Source organism: Barbus barbus, assembly GCF_936440315.1.
Source record: "Barbus barbus genome assembly, chromosome: 49".
NCBI lineage: Eukaryota > Metazoa > Chordata > Actinopteri > Cypriniformes > Cyprinidae > Barbus > Barbus barbus.
In genome coordinates this window covers 14588512-14606102 of record NC_136727.1, presented here as the reverse complement: position 1 = coordinate 14606102, position 17591 = coordinate 14588512, and the positions used below count along the sequence as shown (strand labels likewise).

General features: G+C 39.2%; 1 protein-coding gene across 1 annotated transcript in view; it reads left to right on the top strand.

Moving 5' to 3' along the window:
* The window catches only part of c3b.2 (complement component c3b, tandem duplicate 2), a 31494-nt gene that overhangs the window by 1174 nt on the left and 12729 nt on the right, over positions 1-17591 (top strand). Inside the window, exons 3-18 of the mRNA XM_079413421.1 lie at positions 2850-3042; positions 3150-3312; positions 3401-3471; positions 3573-3664; positions 3780-3862; positions 3943-4030; positions 9139-9241; positions 9337-9451; positions 9600-9715; positions 13245-13400; positions 13497-13709; positions 13795-13995; positions 15537-15695; positions 15769-15898; positions 16831-16893; positions 17040-17532. Coding sequence (XP_079269547.1) covers positions 2850-3042; positions 3150-3312; positions 3401-3471; positions 3573-3664; positions 3780-3862; positions 3943-4030; positions 9139-9241; positions 9337-9451; positions 9600-9715; positions 13245-13400; positions 13497-13709; positions 13795-13995; positions 15537-15695; positions 15769-15898; positions 16831-16893; positions 17040-17532 — 2439 coding nt within the window. The remainder of the gene's footprint in view (positions 1-2849; positions 3043-3149; positions 3313-3400; positions 3472-3572; positions 3665-3779; positions 3863-3942; positions 4031-9138; positions 9242-9336; positions 9452-9599; positions 9716-13244; positions 13401-13496; positions 13710-13794; positions 13996-15536; positions 15696-15768; positions 15899-16830; positions 16894-17039; positions 17533-17591) is intronic.

Genomic DNA, 17591 nt, shown 5'->3' with positions numbered 1-17591 from the left:
TAACTAATATTTTATTCAATAGTACAATAAAAGATGGATTTCAAGATTAAAATCATACATCTCAGAGATAAAAAAAAAAAAATCATCTTAAATAAGTGTATTTTTCCGGTAGGCGGTAGCAGGCCCGGATTAACACAGTGTAGTGCCCTAGGTTGACCACATTTGAAGTGCCCCCCTAAATTCTTCTCCCAAATTTCTGTCTGTGGGATATAATTTTATACTTGAAGACAAAAGGGCTAGAAACAACAGATACTGGAGATCCTGCAATCTACAAGACGTTCCTGAGGAATGCTGTTCCTTTGTTATTCTATTGGAATGGACCATTTGGTTCACACCTTTATAGACACAGTTACATTATTTCTTTCACAGAATGACCAAATGAACTTTAACCAATCAGGTTTCAGGAGTGGCCATTCAACTGAAACTGCTTTACTGTCGGTCAGTAAAGACTAAAATATCAGTACCCGCACCCTGCAGATAGAGAAAGCTGATTCCAAATCATCAGTTATTATTCTGCTGGATCTATCTGCCACTTTTGACTCTGTGAATCATCAGATTCTCCTGTCTACCATCACAGGATCTGCACTCCACTGGTTTTAATCTCATCTCACAGGTAGGTCTTTCAGGGTTTCCTGGGGAGGAGAGGTATCCAAAGAACATCAACTGGTCACAGGGTTTCCTCAGGGATCAGTTCTTGGACCCCTCCTCTTCACCATATACACTACATCACTGGAACCCATTAAACAAGCTCATGGTTTCTCCTACTATTGCTATGCTGATGACACACAGCTCTATCATTCATTTCAACCATACAATCCAATAGTAACTGCATGGATCTCAGGCTGCCTGGAACATCACCTGCAGCTAAACCTGGCAAAGACTGAGCTTCTTGTTTTCCCTGCCAATCCGACTCTACAGCATGATTTCATCATCCTGCTTGGTTCATCAAAATGTATTCTTTGGTGACCAGTTGACCTTCAAGGACCATATTGTAAAGACAGCTCGATCAGGCAGGTTTGCATTGCACAACATCCGGAGGATCGGGCCCTTCCAAATAGAGCATGCTGCACAACTTCTTGCCCAGGCCCTTGTCATTTGGAAGTTGTGGCCTAATGGTTCGAGAGTCGGACTCGTAATCCAAAGGTTGCGAGTTCGAGTGTCAGGTCCGGCAGGGATTGTAGGTGGGGGGAGTGAATGCACAGAGAGGCATTTTCGTTCACCTTTCCTGGCTGATGAAATGATCTTCCCACAATCGCAGTAATTAACAGAACACCCGTTACGTTATCTGACAGCAGCACTAATTTAATCCCATACCCGACCCATTTGACATAAAAACTGCATGGGACCCGAACCGCACCTGCATTAAATCTCCTACATGAGGTAACTCATTTATTAAAACTTTTATTCAAATTGTGAATAGATTAAATACAGAAAGCAAGCAAATAATATAATCTCCCTTTAATATAATCACTACAGCTGTCAATCAGTGGTAGCGCGGTTGGTACATTGCTCAGCGTGTACTGGACAGAGTCGAAATAGTCTGGGTTATTGGACCCACAACCTGCCCGTGCTTGTCACCGTCCAGCCCGCACCTGCACCACACCTTACACATAAATATTATTCCACCCGTTACATCAAATATTAACAATTCACCTGCGTGTACTCGCCCGCATACAGGACTCTGGCTTCCCCCTTGTGGACAACATAATAGTGATTGTAACTTAATTTTACATGAAATATGTTTGACATTTCATTCTGCATCTTCTGAGATTTCATTGTAATCCTTCTCATAAAGTCACTGAATTAACCATTAACTGTTTACCTAATTGTGTTGCTGTCTGTGTGTGATGTTAGAGTATTGTTGAGAGAGAACAAGAATGTATTGGTAATATACTACTGCCTACTTGACTCTGCCTTAGAGGTAAGAAAAATACACTTACCTGAGATGATTTTTTAAATATATATCTCTGAAATATATCATAGTGTTCTTGAAAATAACCTTTTTAAGTATTATTGAATAAAATATTAGTTAATTATCAAAGAAAAAAATGAATAGCCATAATATGGACTATTGTAAATGCTGTGACACTCATACTGTGATTTCCTTCTCATTGCCGATTTCACCATTAACTCTTCACCTAAACGGTTCATGTTGTATATGGTATCATTGACCATCAAAACATAGGGGTAGACATCACCTTTTCTGTGTTACCATGTTTGGTTCAGGAGATATGACACAAAATACATAATTTGGTTATGGCGGAAAGTAAAATGGTAACCACAAGGTGTTTTTGTGGCCCTAAACATTTCTGAAAATGTTTAGGGCCACAAACTATACAAGTGTACCAAGTTTCACGCTTTTATGAAAAGTGAACATTATATTCACATATCACCTTCACACTTATTACTATTATTATTATTAAGTTTCTGGGAAAGGGGCCCATACTCTGAATGTGTGCTCTGCATTTAACCCATCCAAGTGTACACACAGTAGTGAACATACACCCGGAGCAGTGGGCAGCCATTGCTGTGGCACCCATGGAGCAGTTGGGGGTTCGGTGCCTTGCTCAAGGGTCTCACGTTAGTCGTGGTATTGAGGGTGGAGAGAGTGCTGGTTATTCACTCCCCCCACCTACAATCCCTGCCGGACCCGAGACTCGAACCCACGACCTTTGGGTTACAAGTCCAACTCTATCCATTAGGCCACAACTGCCCCATATTTAGGCAGTTTATTTGTTTATTTATAGGCCACCTTGACATTTTTACATCTTACAGCACAAAAGCAGAATAATTTAAAATAATTCTGAATATGGAAACTGAACACGTTGGATATGTGTGTTCTGGTTCAGGTTTTATGTTTTAGCTCCAGCAAAGATAAGGCCTGGAACAAAACAGAACATCCTGCTGGAGGTTCACAGACCCTCCCAGGCATTAGAAGTCTCCATCACGGTCTATGATTACCCAGTCTCCCAAACTGCTTTATTGACGGGCTCTGTTACCCTCAATTCAGAAAACAACTACAGCGTCCTCAAAACCATTGAGGTGAAGTTAACTATGAATGTATTTGTTCTAGTTCAGCGAAAACTTTGTTTAAATATTTGTTTAAATATTGCCTGATGAACATAATGAAATGTTGTCTTATTATTTAGATTGATCCAAATGTGCTACAACCAGATGGAAAGAAGAAATATGTGAAGCTGGTTGCTCAGTTTAGCAGATTCCATCGTGCAGAAAGAGTATTACCGGTGTCGTTCCGCTCTGGATACATCTTCATTCAGACTGATAAACCGGTTTACAACCCTGGAGACACAGGTTTGCTCTCACATACACAAGCACTTGTCATACTGCTCATTTATGATGAACCTTCTTCTGTTTTTGCCTGATTGCTGTCATTTTTTAGTGCGTTGCAGGGCTTTTGTGTCTGACACTGAATTCCGTGCTGCTGAGAGGACCATTTCTCTGGAGATTCAGGTGACTGTCACTGCCACTGCCATAAATGTCATTACACTATTTGCAAGGAAATATTTTATTTTTCTGGAACAATGCTTCGTTACAATTAGCACATGTTTCAGAATCCAGACGGTATTGCAGTACATGGTATGTCCAGAGCCAAATCAATCGATGGGATACTCTCTAACACCTACCCCCTCTCATCTGTGGTCAAGTATGCACACAGAACAGATTAAATATTATAAAATAATAATTGATTTGACAAAAAACGGTATTGATTTACCTGATACTTTAGATATATGGCTGCTCACCAAGTATCTTCTTTCTAGAGAGGGCCGGTGGAAAGTTGTTGCAAAGTTTGATCAGGGAAAAGAAAACGTTTTTAGCAGAGAGTTTGAAGTCAAGAAATATGGTAAGTCCTTCATATTACCTTCAGATTCTGCTAGATTTTTCTCTGTTGGTCGGATAACAGCATTTCTCCTTTCTCCCAAGTCCTCCCAGCGTTCAACGTCACTTTGACTCCAAAGACATCCCACCTCAGACTAGACGCAGAAAAGCTGGAGGTAGAAATAACAGCCAGGTGTGTGATCCATTTGTATCAAACTGTTCTGAATGACCTCAATGCATTTGGACAAAATTACATAACACTTTGAATTTGTATGGATTTTTTTTTTCTTCCATTTTTACAATTTTATAATTAATATAGGTGCCTATTTTTGCTTAGATTCAATAACAAATATTTGATATTATGTATTGCATTTCAGCTTTCAATATTTTTGTTTTGGATTGTTTGCATTTGTGAACTTACTTTATTCATGTGTACCATTTTGACAAATATTCTGTATTTTACATTGAAAATATGTACTATGTTAAAATTGCGTACTGGCTCTTTAAGAATCGCGACTGTGAAGTATGAAGATTTCTTTATTGAACACAGAACGAGTGAAACTGAAACTTATATAAAAATGCTCACTCAAAATTAATATTACTATTATGATATGAACACTGTAATGTCCAATGAACTTGATAGATCTGGTGATTTTGATAGATTTTTCTTACTCCCAGACTGTTTCTACTGTGCAACTTAATCAATGCATAGCCTCTTTTTCATTAGTAGATGCATGGCGAGTATTCAACCCCTCCCAAAAAACATATACATTTTTCTCAGCTAGACACAAAACATATTCACGGATTGACTACATTTTTGCTTCTTCTTCCTTGACCTCAATGCTACTTGAAGTCGCCATCTTTCCCCTCTCTTTCAGACCATAGTAGTAATTTTTTGAAGCTTTCAATTATCCAGCGACCTTCACGAGCCCCCAGATGGTGCTTTAATGCTAATTTAATAAAAGATGAGTCTTTTTGTGATCAGTTCAGAAGTAAACTACATGAATTTATTGACATCAATAAAGGCTCGGTAGATGACCCGCGGATATTGTGGGAGGCGACAGGCTTCATAAGGAATATTTCAATATCATTTGCTTCCTTTCGCCAGAAAATTCCCTGTAAGAAAATCTCTGACCTGGAATCCAATCTCCGATCACTTCTGATCGTACGGTAGCTAAAATGGAAACTGTTAGGACAGAACTTAATTTGTTATATAGAGAGAGAGACGAATTTCTTATTCAAAGATCCAGACAAAATTATTATTTTCAAGGTAGCAGACCTAGCCATTTTCTGGCTCTAAGACTGCGTAATAGTGAAAAATTTGCTAATATTACAGCGGTGAAATCTCAAACCGGTGAGGTTCTGACTGACCAGAAGAGCATAAATGACACTTTTCGTTCCTTCTATTATGATCTATATAGCTCCAACTCTAAATGTGAACCCACATCTTACACTTCTTTTTTTATCTAATCTTAATCTTCCACATCTGTCAGAATCAGTCTTTAGATAGGCCTTTATCACTTATTGAATTAGAATCATCGATTAAAGTTATGAGCAAGGGGAAATCCCCAGGCCTAGATGGCATACCAGTTGAGTTCTGCTTGACCTTCTGGTCCGATTTGGAGGCACTTATGTTAGATATGATGCAATATTTGATTGATCAAGGATCCTTTCCACAAAATATGAACATGGCCATTATATCTCTCCTATTAAAAAAAGATAAAGACTCTACTTTATGTTCTAGTTACCGCCCACTTTCTCTAATTGGTACAGATGTTAAAATTTATGCAAAATGTTTAGCCTACTGCCTAGAATGCTTTATGACTAAACTTGTTAATCATGATCAAATAGGGTTTATTAAATCTCGTTCTGCTTCAGATAATCTACGAAGACTACTTCACATAATCTCCTCATCTGAACAATTGATTTCTCCCTCTGCTATACTTTCTTTAGATGCAATGAAAGCATTCGCCCATTTGGAGTGGAACTATCTGTGGGCAGTGCTAGATCACCTAGGTGTTAGCTCTAACTTTATAAATATGATTAAAATCCTCTATGCTAATCCGTCAGCCACCATTCTTACTGGCCAGATAAATTCACAATCATTTCCAATTGGAAGAGGCACCCGCCAGGGTTGTCCTCTTTCACCTTTACTATTTGCTTTATCTCTAGAACCTCTTGCTCAAGCTGTACGTCAGTCAAAACTTATACTTCCTATATCCATTAAAAACACTTCACATCACATATCTTTATTTGCAGATGACATATTGCTATTTTTAGACAATCCAGTTCTATCAGTCCCCCATGTTTTAAATTTATTCAATCAGTTTAGTAATCTAAAATTAATTGGACAAAGTCATATCTGCTCCCTCTCAATTTTTGTGTTGGGTCTGCAACATTTTCTGGTTTTATTCCAGTGGTGCATTCTTTCACATACCTAGGTACAGATATCTATCCGTCCTTGCAGGATATTGTCGCAAAAAATTTAAACAAAAACTTGGCTAAAGTCATCTCAGATCTGGCTAATTGGACACATCTTCCTCCTACTTTCCATGCAAGAATATCTGTTGTTAAAATGAACGTCCTTCCTCGCGTTAATTTCTATTCCTCTATGATTCCTTTACCCCCACCTGCTGGCTATTGGAAAAAACTTGATTCAGTAATCTCTCAATATTTTTGGAATGGTAAACACCCCCGAATTAAATTATCTACTTTACAGCGTAACAGATCAGATGGTGGCTGGTCCTTTCCAAATTTTAAATTATACGCTGACGACTTTACTCTTCGTGCACTGTCAGCCTGGTTTAACCCAAATGTGTCAACCTCATCGTGGGCCATTAAAGAGTCTCTTGTTTCTCCACACAATATAGAACACTTGATTATTGTCGGTGTCTCACTTAGACAATGTAAACTTCGTTTTGGCCCTATCATAACACATTTTATTTCTACTTGGAGAACGGTGACTAGGAAGATTGAAACTTGAGGTGGTATCGTCATTCACCTTTGTTCCACAATAATAATTTTTTATCAGGTAAAAACCCATTTTACTGTCCACAATGGATTAAATGTAAAGTGAATTCCTTTGGTGACATTTATGACGATAAAGGCCTGAAATCATTTCAAGATATTAAGTCTCTCTTCAATCTTCCAGGAACCTCCTTTTTCATGTATCTTCGTATTAGGTCAGCGCTTCGCGCATATGGAGTTCCCTGGGATGCACAATTACCTGTACATCCCCTGCGGAAAGTAATTCTCCCCACTGATAATTCTGTTATTTCTGCTTCAGTTATTTACTTTTTTCTCCTCAAACAATCATACAAACCATTATCCATAACAACTATCTGGTCTAAGGATCATACCTGTCAAGTTTTGGATTTGAAAATAAGGGAAATTTTCCGGCGCCCGCCGCGAGCAGTCCCACCACCCCAACCAAGCTCCAGTATCCCTTACATTTTAAGACAGGTGACAAGAAAGCTAAAATCACCACTTGCCAACCACTTATAAACTACAATTGGCTTTATGCACAGCTGCACTACTTCCTGAACTTCAGGCAGCTCCTTTGATTCCTGTCTGCCATTATTGGACAAACTGATTAATCCAGGTGATCAGTTTGTCCAATAATGGCAGACAGGAAACAAAGGAGCTGCCTGAAGTTCAGGAAGTAGTGCAGCTGTGCATAAAGCCAATGAAAGGCCTACCTTTGTTGACATTGACATGCTGTGAACATTCATAGCCTAAATGAAAACACAAAAGGGTATATATGAAGAGCATTTATTTAAAGGCTTATTTGCATATTTTCTGTTCATTTAACATTGCTTGTCTTTACATTTACATTTCATTTTCATTCCACATTCTTTTCACATTCACACACTCATTCATTTCATATTGCTTTTTTGTACAGTTTTTCTTTTCATTTCACATAACTTTTCTTTACTCTTTTAGTGACTTATTGTACTCATTTGTTGCAGACTTTGCATTCTTTAAGACTGTTTTGGCAGGAGTGCCTTCCTTCTCTGTCCTGGGGGCTGTTCCATAAACCAATCAGATTGCGTGAACTTGAATTGTTGTTTATGGAACCGCTTTAGTCCCGATTGATTTGTTAGGTTATTTCAAGTCAGGTTTTGGACTTTAATCCCCGCTTTTCTTAGCGTCTTTTATGGAACAGCCCCCTGGCGTCCATCATCTGTCTGTTTTTTCTTCTTTTTTTCCCGCGTCGTCACTCATCAACTCATCATCTGACCTCACACACTAACCTGTAGTAGGCTACTGCAGGTGGCAGTTATCGCAAGGTTAGTGACAGAGCTCAGATTTTTTTGGGGGGGGACGTTTTTTTTTTTTTTTAATAACGCAGGTTAAAATACGGGAGATTTACGGGAAAATACTAATACGGGAGGACGGCGGGAAAGAAGGGTAAATTACGGGAATTTCCCGGCCAAAACGGGATACTTGACAGGTATGCTAAGGATATCAGTGGTGACTTACAAACTTTATTTTCTGACCAAATTTGGGAGACAATCGCATCATCCTCAAAAAACCCAAATCTTCAGATGATCCATTGGAAATTACTACATAGACTCTATCTGTCCCCTTTAAAACACTTCTATATGCATGTGTCACCTTCCCCAAATTGCAATTTATGTCCGCAGGGGGCACTCAGTACATATAAAAAAAATTTTTTGGGAATGCTCTGCACTTTCTCTTTTCTGGACTTAGCTTGCTCATGACATATCATTTCTATTAGAAAAGGATGTGGTTTTGACTCCAGATCTTTTCTTCTTAAATAATTTTTCTGAATTGGCTCTGTCTCTGCAACAGAGAAACTTACTTTTAGCTGCTCTTACTGCTGCAAAGAAAATGTTAGTCAGTTGCTGAGGTCCTCCCCATTCAATGACCAGACGTGAACGGGGCTTATCTTTGCCTGACATTGTTTCTATGGAGCTATCTACAGCTCGTATCCATGGAGCAAGGACAAAGACTTTGAAGAACTGGAGTGCCACTTTTGACATCGTTAAATCTTTTGTTTCTTCTTTTTGATGTATAATTTATTTTTAATTTATGTATGGCGTGGGTCTGCCTGGTGGGTGGGTGGAGGGGGATTATTATTATTATATATTTATTTTTTTCTCAATAAAAATAATTGTTCACAAAAAAAAAAAAAAATTAAACCGTTATTTCACAATACAGTATTGCTGTTTTTACTGTATTTTGATCAATTAAATGCAACTTTTTGAATGCTAGTGTGTTGAATTCTTACACTTGTGTTACTGAATATTTTTAGGTCACAGTTTGCATTTCTTCCAGGTATCTTTATGGTGAACCAGTGAAAGGTGTTGCGTATGTGCTGTTTGGTATTGAAATTGATGGAGAAAAGAAGAGACTCACATCTATGAAGCAACTAAATGATGTAAGTGGTTAAACAAGAAAAAAAAACTTTAGTTTAAGTACCTTTAATCGTCTTTGTAGTACAAGACTCTTGTTACTCCATGTATTATTTTGCAGCTGAATGGAGGAAAAGTTAGTTTGACTATGGAAGAGATAAAGAAGGCCTATCCTGACACAAACAGCTTACTGGGGTCTTCGGTGTATGTCAAAGCATCAGTGATGACCAGCTCAGGTGGGAAAATCATTAAAAAAACAACTTAAAACCACTCACAATCCAATAGCAACTGCATAGCAACCCCTTGGCAACCACTCCAAACTCTTTAGTATGATTATTCTGAGTTTTTGTTTTGAAAAAACCCTGTCTCCTTTCTTCTCCTCAGGTAGCGACCTTGTGGAAGCAGAGAAATCTGGTATTAAAATTGTAATGTCTCCCTACATGCTCTCCATCAAGGACACACCAAAGTATTTCAAACCTGGTCTGCCATTAGCCATGACGGTAATTTTAATTTATGTTGTGACAGTTACCGCTTGAAGACATAAAGTTCAACCTTCATGTTGTTTTAAACCTTTTTGTCTTCATTTGCAGAACAGAAATGGAGAAATGGAAATGCAGCAAAATTTCCTAGCTGCTCTTTTCCATAAAATGAAAGTGAATGGTGACCACAGGCTGTCAATCACTAAAACAGGAATCTCTAATCTCGGTCTTGGAGGGCTGGTGTCCTGCAGGTTGCCTCAACACACCTGCCTGGAAGTTTCTAGTATACCTAGTAAGACCTTGATTAGCTGGTTCAGGTGTGTTTAATTAGGGTTGGACCCAAATTCTGCAGGACACAGGCCCTTCAGAACCGATTTTAGAGACCCATGCCCTAAAAGGACAGTGTTCTTTTAATTTAATTTATATAGTGTAGTAGTATTTATTAATATTACAATTTTAGGGCTAGAAAAACTGCCATCATCTCAAAGTGGTTGATGTGCAAGCATTGCTCCTGGTTTGACCAGGAGCCGAACGCCGGTTTGTCCTCGTACAGTGCCCCCAACCTGAGTTGGAGGCACCTGTCTTGACCACCTTCCTTCTGGAGGTCAGTCCCAATAGGATGCCTGATTGAAACAGGCGAGAGCTTTTCCAAGGGGCCACAGTTCGGAAGCAGTGGTGGGTTACCTTGAAATGAAAACATAACAGTCTCCAAACAAGGGACGGTACATGGCCTTTGAGCCAATATTGGAGGGGCCGCATGTGAAGCAGGCCCAGAGGAATCACTGAGGATGCGGCAAGCATCCTCTGGAAAACTCTGAGGGGACATGAAGTCCCGAGTTTGAATGACGCTATGCACAACTCCATGGTGCGAAGTTTGGCATGAAAAACTTGGATCACCGCCATCATATGAAGTGCTCAGCCAGCCTAGTCAGCTGCTGAATAAACCCTCCCTGCCAGAGTGGAGGTAGTCCTACAGGGCGTAGATGGGTGCACTGCATGGACCTTCAATCCCAGGGCTGATGTGCGGCGACCACCTCTTCGAGAGGGATAAGCTTGCATTAACCTCTTTCTACAGAGCTGTCAACAGTAGTGAGAGCGGCAGAAGTGGAGGAATGAACATCTGTCGAGTAGGGGGCATGTCATGTCCTGGGCTGCATTTCCCAAAAGCATCATAAGCTTAACCCTCTGCGGTCGAATCCCACACTGGTGCGGTCTGTCTCGTATTTTATTGATGACCCCGAAAAGAACTAAAAATACTTTGTCATTTTTGATAGTACAGATAGGAATAAGGTATCGTTTGAAATGGCAAAGGGTCTACTTTTATTTGTGTATAGTCATAATAACAACAACACAATGTGCTTCTGTAAAATAAAGAAAACAAACAGGGTGCATCTCTGCCGTCTCGGTCTCTGTCACCTCTCTTCACAGACACATAAATAAAACAACCTGAATCTCAGTGAATACTCGCCTCAAAGACATGACAAATATATGTGTAGAAAGCTTGAAATGTCTAATTTTAAATTAATTAAGTCCCGTCCAAAACAAATATTCTCTGAAAAAGTAATCCGTATGAAACCAAGGCAATGTCCAGTTTTTCCCGTCTCAAATCATCTCTAATGCGGTCACATACGCCCACGAGCCGATCGTGCTTTTCAAATTCTAAACATCCATGTGAGATTTATGCCCATCACCTCCGTAAACAAACGTGAAGAGTTCACCCCGGCTACTTTTTGTTTCTGGAGGAAGACGCGATGAGAGGAATAACCCAGAATTTACCTAAGAAGAACACAATGCAATGCGTCGCATAGCTAGATCCAGTGGAGCATATCATTCTGGTGAGGTGAGGTGAAGTAACATGTGGCCAAGTATGGATACCTATACTCGGAATTTGTGCTCTGCATTTAACCCATCCTAAGTGCACACACACAGCAGTGAACACACACCTGGAGCAGAGGGCAGCCATTTATGTTGCGGTGCCCCCATGAGTAGCCTAAGATTACTTGCATCTGTTATTGTGACATAACTTGTACACATTGTACTAGTTAGACTTTTCCCAAACTATAATTCCTGACTACATGTATGAAATCAAGTGAAACAAATCTGTCATTTCATTGTCTAAATGTCTCACAATGCCAGGATGTGTGTTTAATGTTTTTTTTAACATATAAAACCACAAGATGTTAAAATAGTATGAGTCTTACAAAAGTTAAATCATATTGTTTTCTGTGAACGAGTGAACAGGATAATTTTCACATAATTTTGTAGCAAAAACTCTAGGCTACCACATCCAGTTCTCAAAAGTCTTGTGAACGAATGTTCTGTATGTGTTTTATGGCCTTATTTCAGTGACTTAAAATTTTTATTTTTTCACTAATCACGCATAAATGTTTTCTCAAAAACACAAATATGTACTTTCATGTTGCTCACGTATTATTGTAGCCCAGTTTGTGCTAAATACAATGTTATCGGATTTTAGCCATTAATATGTTTTTAAGATATTGAAAAAAACAAATGTCAGGGCATGTCAAAACTTCCCCAGGGCAACTTGGACTTACGATGCTTTTGGGAAATGCAGCCCTGATGAGTTTGTCGTGAACCTCCAGGAAGAGCATGGTGGGCCATTGGCAGGTGGATTGTTGACAGCATCCTTGCAGGAGCTGACCAGTCCAAGCCGAGGTCCTCCACAGCCTTAGAAAGTGGATCAGCTTGCTGTCCACACTGGGCGTGTTGGATCTTCGCCTGAACATTGCCGCCAGACCCGCCAAAGAAGATCAAGCTGCTTGCAGTTGACAAGGCACACTGATCATCACTTGTGAAATACACAGACGAGTCGAGGCGTTGGGGGGAGAGTGAAGCACGCGGGACCTGTGCCAGTGTAAGTTTACTCAAGCCTGATGGTTGAGTCCTGTTGCCCCGCTGTTTCGTCCATGAAAAAAGGCAACCCGTGAGCAAAGCAGGCTGAGACTCATGCTCTTGCGATGAGAGCACTCTGTCCTGGTGAACGCAGCCTCAGCGTGAGCGCTGCCCAGGCAAGCGACGCATTCACCGTGCCCGTCTGAGTCATGCAGGGAATGAGCCACACTTATGGCGTAACGATTGAAACAATATTGCTTGGAAATTTGCTCTGAAATTTTTCTAATTTGCCAGATGGCTTCTTCCTTCTGCTGCTTCTCAGAATTCAGTGGGGAGATGATCTTATATATCAGTTGGCTCCACCCCTTTTGGCGGTTTTAAGCGCCATTTGTTTGTGAAGCTACGTGAACAAATCAGGCTTCAGTATTCAGAGTAAACAGGAGTTCTATCTATCTATCTATCTATCTATCTATCTATCTATCTATCTATCTATCTATCTATCTATCTATCTATCTATCTATCTATCTATCTATCTATCTATCTATCTATCTATCTATCTGCTGTATTTCTGTGTGTGTGTGTGTTTAATTTTTTTTTGTAAATGCAGTGTTAATTTTTGGGTAAACTATCCAACCAATAATCTAACCCAATGCCATGACTGCATTGTTGATATTAGTGAATTTGTTTTGCTTTTTAGGTTACCGTGAGTGACCATGACGGATCTCCAGTCCATAATATTCCTGTTAAAATCAGCTTTCTTGAAAGCCCAGTCACGGTACACAGAGGCACCATCAAAGTCTCCATCAACATGCCTGAGAAGTACAGCTCATATGGTGATGCACAGATAGTGAAGGTAAGTCACACACATACAGAAACAATAGAAAATTTTGTTACACCTGTCTGATGAATATTGTATTCTTATATTCGAATATACTGTATTCCTATATAGGTGGAGACAGCAGATCCTTCACTGAAACCAGAACAGCAGGCTGTTCAAGAGATGCGTTTGGAGCCATATGCCTCTTTTAATGACTACAGGAGCTACCTGCACATCTCAGTGGGCAACAGTCCATTCGTGGTGGGCGGCTCACTCAACATCCAAGCTCATATCAGATCTATCCCACCAGAACGAAGAAACCTTGTGGAGCAACTGGCATATGTCGTGAGTTTGTGACTGGGAACATTTTGTGAGATTATAAGAATGACTGGAATCTCTGTATTAAATACACTGATGATTGTTTCTGTAGGTGTTAAGTAAAGGAAACATTATCCACGCTGGAAGGATGAATGTTAAAGACCTGGTCATCATAAACATTCCTCTGCTGATTACCTCAGAAATGCTACCTGCGTTTCGCTTTGTGGCCTACTACATTTTGCCATGGCAACACAGTGCGGAAGTGGTGGCAGACTCTGTGTTTGTGGATGTGGAGGACCGGTGTGTTGGTTCGGTGAGTTCACGTGACGTCCGTGACCAATTAACAGGAAAGATGCACATTCTAGCGCTTTATGGGACAATTTGGGGAATAATCTTGGCCTTATTATATGGCAGCCAATTTGAATTTTGTTAAAAACACGTACGTTTATTGTCGGCGCCGATAGCCTTGTGGGCAGCACACCGACATACAGTGCCATTGCGCTACGGGCTCGAGGACCTTTCCCGAACCTGCCCCCCGCTTCCTGTCAATTCTTATATTCTTATCTGTCCTATCACAGTAAAGACAAAAAATGCCCAAAAAATTATAAATAATAATACAAAAAAAAAACATGTACATTTATCTTTTTCCCAATTCACTTGTTCACATGTTTTTGATAAGAAAAAATCAGAAGGTTTAAAAAAGAGAATAAAAAAAGGCAAAGAAAAGAAATACATTTTCTAAATGTTACCATGCAGATAAAAAAATAATTTTATTCAACTAGGATGCATTAAGCTGATCAAAAGTGAGAGTAAATACATTTATAATGAAAAAGTATTTTTATTTCAAAGAAATACTGTTTTTTTTTTTTAATTAATCGAGAAATGTTTCAGTGAAACACTTAAGAAATGTTTCCGTTTCCACAAGATTATTTAGCAGCATTGATAATAATAAATGTTTCTTGAGCAGCAAATCAACATATTAGAATGATTTCTGAAGGATCATGTGACACTGAAGCAGTGATTCTGAAAATCCAGCTTTGCATTACATGAATAAATTAGATTTTATAATATATTGAAATAGAAAACAGTTGTTATAAATTGAAGTAATATTTCACAGTGTTGCTACTTTTACTGTATTTTTTCATCAAATAAATACAGCCTTGGTGAATGTATAAAACATTTTGTGACCTTTTGAATTTTAGTGTATATAAATTATTAAATAAATTATAATTAAATAACACAAAAATAGTAAAAATACTAAAAAAGAAAAATTTCAGAGTTGCAGTAATATTAATAGTAATATTAAAGACCTATGAACATAATACTTATTATATTAGTTCCAAAATATCTCATAGATATGTCCGCCTCTGGCTTTACTTTACTTTCACAAGGATTACTTTGAAAAACAAAAACAAAAAAACCCCACAATGATTACTTTGTCCAAAATAAGTTTAAAAAGCATTATTTAAAAGTGCAATAGGTGATTGTCTTCAGATTTTTTTTTGTTATGCTGGTTGAAAGTCTCTTCACTTCCTGAGAGCAATCATTAAGTCAAGTGGTCTAAATGTATTTAAATGTATTAATGTGGGAGGCATAGGACCAAGAAATGTTCGTTCAATCAAAATGTTCGGTCCGAACATTATGAGAGGCTTTCCTACCTGTCTGTCAACATGTGCATACCTCTGCGCACCCTGTTTGCGTTCAAGGGGCGTGGTTTTGGACGGCGATTTGCAGGGGGGGGGCGCGTACGCTTTCGGTGCTATCAGGCTAAAGTTAGCATTTTCCAAGATGTCCTACTGCACCTTTAAGTTAAATAAGTATATTATTTTTTTTTGTATTTGTCATTTGCATTAGCTCAGTGTGGGTCCAGTGGAAGGAGAAAAACTCAATTCATACTCACCAGGCAGCAGCATTACACTTGAAGTGAAAGGAGACCCGGGGGCAAAGGTCAGCCTGGTTGCTGTGGATAATGCCATCTTCCTGTTGAGTAAAAACCGTCTGACGCAGAAGAAGGTGAGTGATGATGTAGTTTTCACTCCAGAAACTTCTCCAGAGCCTCGTGGATCCTCATATCTCTTTGATTCAGGTGTGGGAGGTGGTGGGTCAGGGTGATATGGGCTGCACCGCAGGAGGAGGCAGGAATAATATGGGTGTTTTCAGTGACGCAGGACTGATGTTTCATTCCAGCACAGGAGGATACACGGACTACAAAAAAGGTCCTTCACATGCATACACAGCATTAACACTTAATATATTTCTTCTAAAATAAATGTCATTACTATGGAAGCTTGTCTCATTATTCAGTTTTCAATTTTTACTCAAGATTCTTTGATTTCTACTGGCATTTATTCGAGGTAGAAATCTTTTGTAACTTTATAAACATATTTACTCTCACTTTTGATCATTTTAATGCCACCTTGGTGAATATAAGTATTAATTTCTTTATAATAAAATCATACTGACCCCAAACTATTGACCAGAAGTTTATAATGAGGATAGGCTAGCAACACAAAATCAAATGGTTTTAAATTTTAATTCCAAAATTACAAATGTATCATCAAAAATCCTGAAGGAATATATTTCTTTGCCAGTAAACTGGCATACATTGCACATGCTATTAGTTAATAAATTAATGTTAACTATTAGACATATAGCTTTACGTTATACAGCCTTTTTTTTAATTTTGCAGATAGTTAACAAAATTATTTATAGTCGGTTAAGGTTAATGCATTGTTACGGCATTGATACCAAATATCATTGGGATTATGTTTTGATGCGCTGGAGGGTGAACTTCGGGATCCACATTCCAGTTGCCTTCTTGGTTTCCAACTAGTTGATTACTCGGACAAAATGTCGATCCTCTTCATTGCGATTGTAACTACAAACTTGCAGTCAGTCTAGTTCAAAATGCCCCATTTTACCAATCCAGTCAACTCCCATAGAAGACCCATTTTTGGTTTCCCAAAGAACCTTTCAACAAACAGATCCATTTATTATCCATTAAATTTGAGGAACCTTTTTCAACTATAAAGAAACTTTTGTGCATTGGAAAGATTCTATGGATGTTAAAGGTTCTTCATGGAACCATCAATACCAATAGAGAACCTTTCATTTTAACAATGTATTTTCTTTGGTTTGTTTGGAATAGATTGCTCCAATAGATCTAGAAGACGACGTTCTGCTGCCAAACTGCAGCTTAGAGAGCAACTAGGTAAGACGCCGTCCTCATTAGAAATCCTTGAAAATTTGGTATGGTACAGTTTGTTAGAGAAGTGGAGATATGAAAGTGTTAGCAAAAGCTCTAGTGAAAGGTAAGCTAGTGTGCTAGGTTATCCTAAGCATGTTCTTTTCTCTCAGAGAAGGTATATTCTGATGAGTTCCTGCAGAGATGTTGTGTGGACGGCATGAGGGAGATTCCCATGCCGTATTCCTGCTACCGTCGCTCCCTCTACATCACCGAGGACTGGAGCTGCGTGTTGGCTTTCCTTCGCTGTTGTGCGGAGTACAGAGGGGAGGAGCTCGGTGTCGTTACCAGACCTCCGACAACCACCCCTCCACCAACCCCCACCCCTGTACCCACCACCAGCATCCACAAGTTTCATGTGGATTATTATTTTGTGGAACCTGTTGAACGATTTTTTCTTATTTCAAGTGTTGCTAGGCATCCGGGACATTCTATCCATTCAGCGCGTGAGGACAGTTATGTTGAAGAAGAAGAAGAAGAAGAGGAGGTGGTAGAGTTTGAGGAAGATGATTTAGCTGACTTAGAGGACATTTACGTGCGCAGCAAGTTCTTCGAGTCGTGGCTGTGGACCGACATCAGGCTACCCAGCGTCACCAAGTCTGATGGGTAGGAGTTTGGCCTTCGATTCGGTATAGACCTCTCATTTTTATCATGTTCAGTGATGC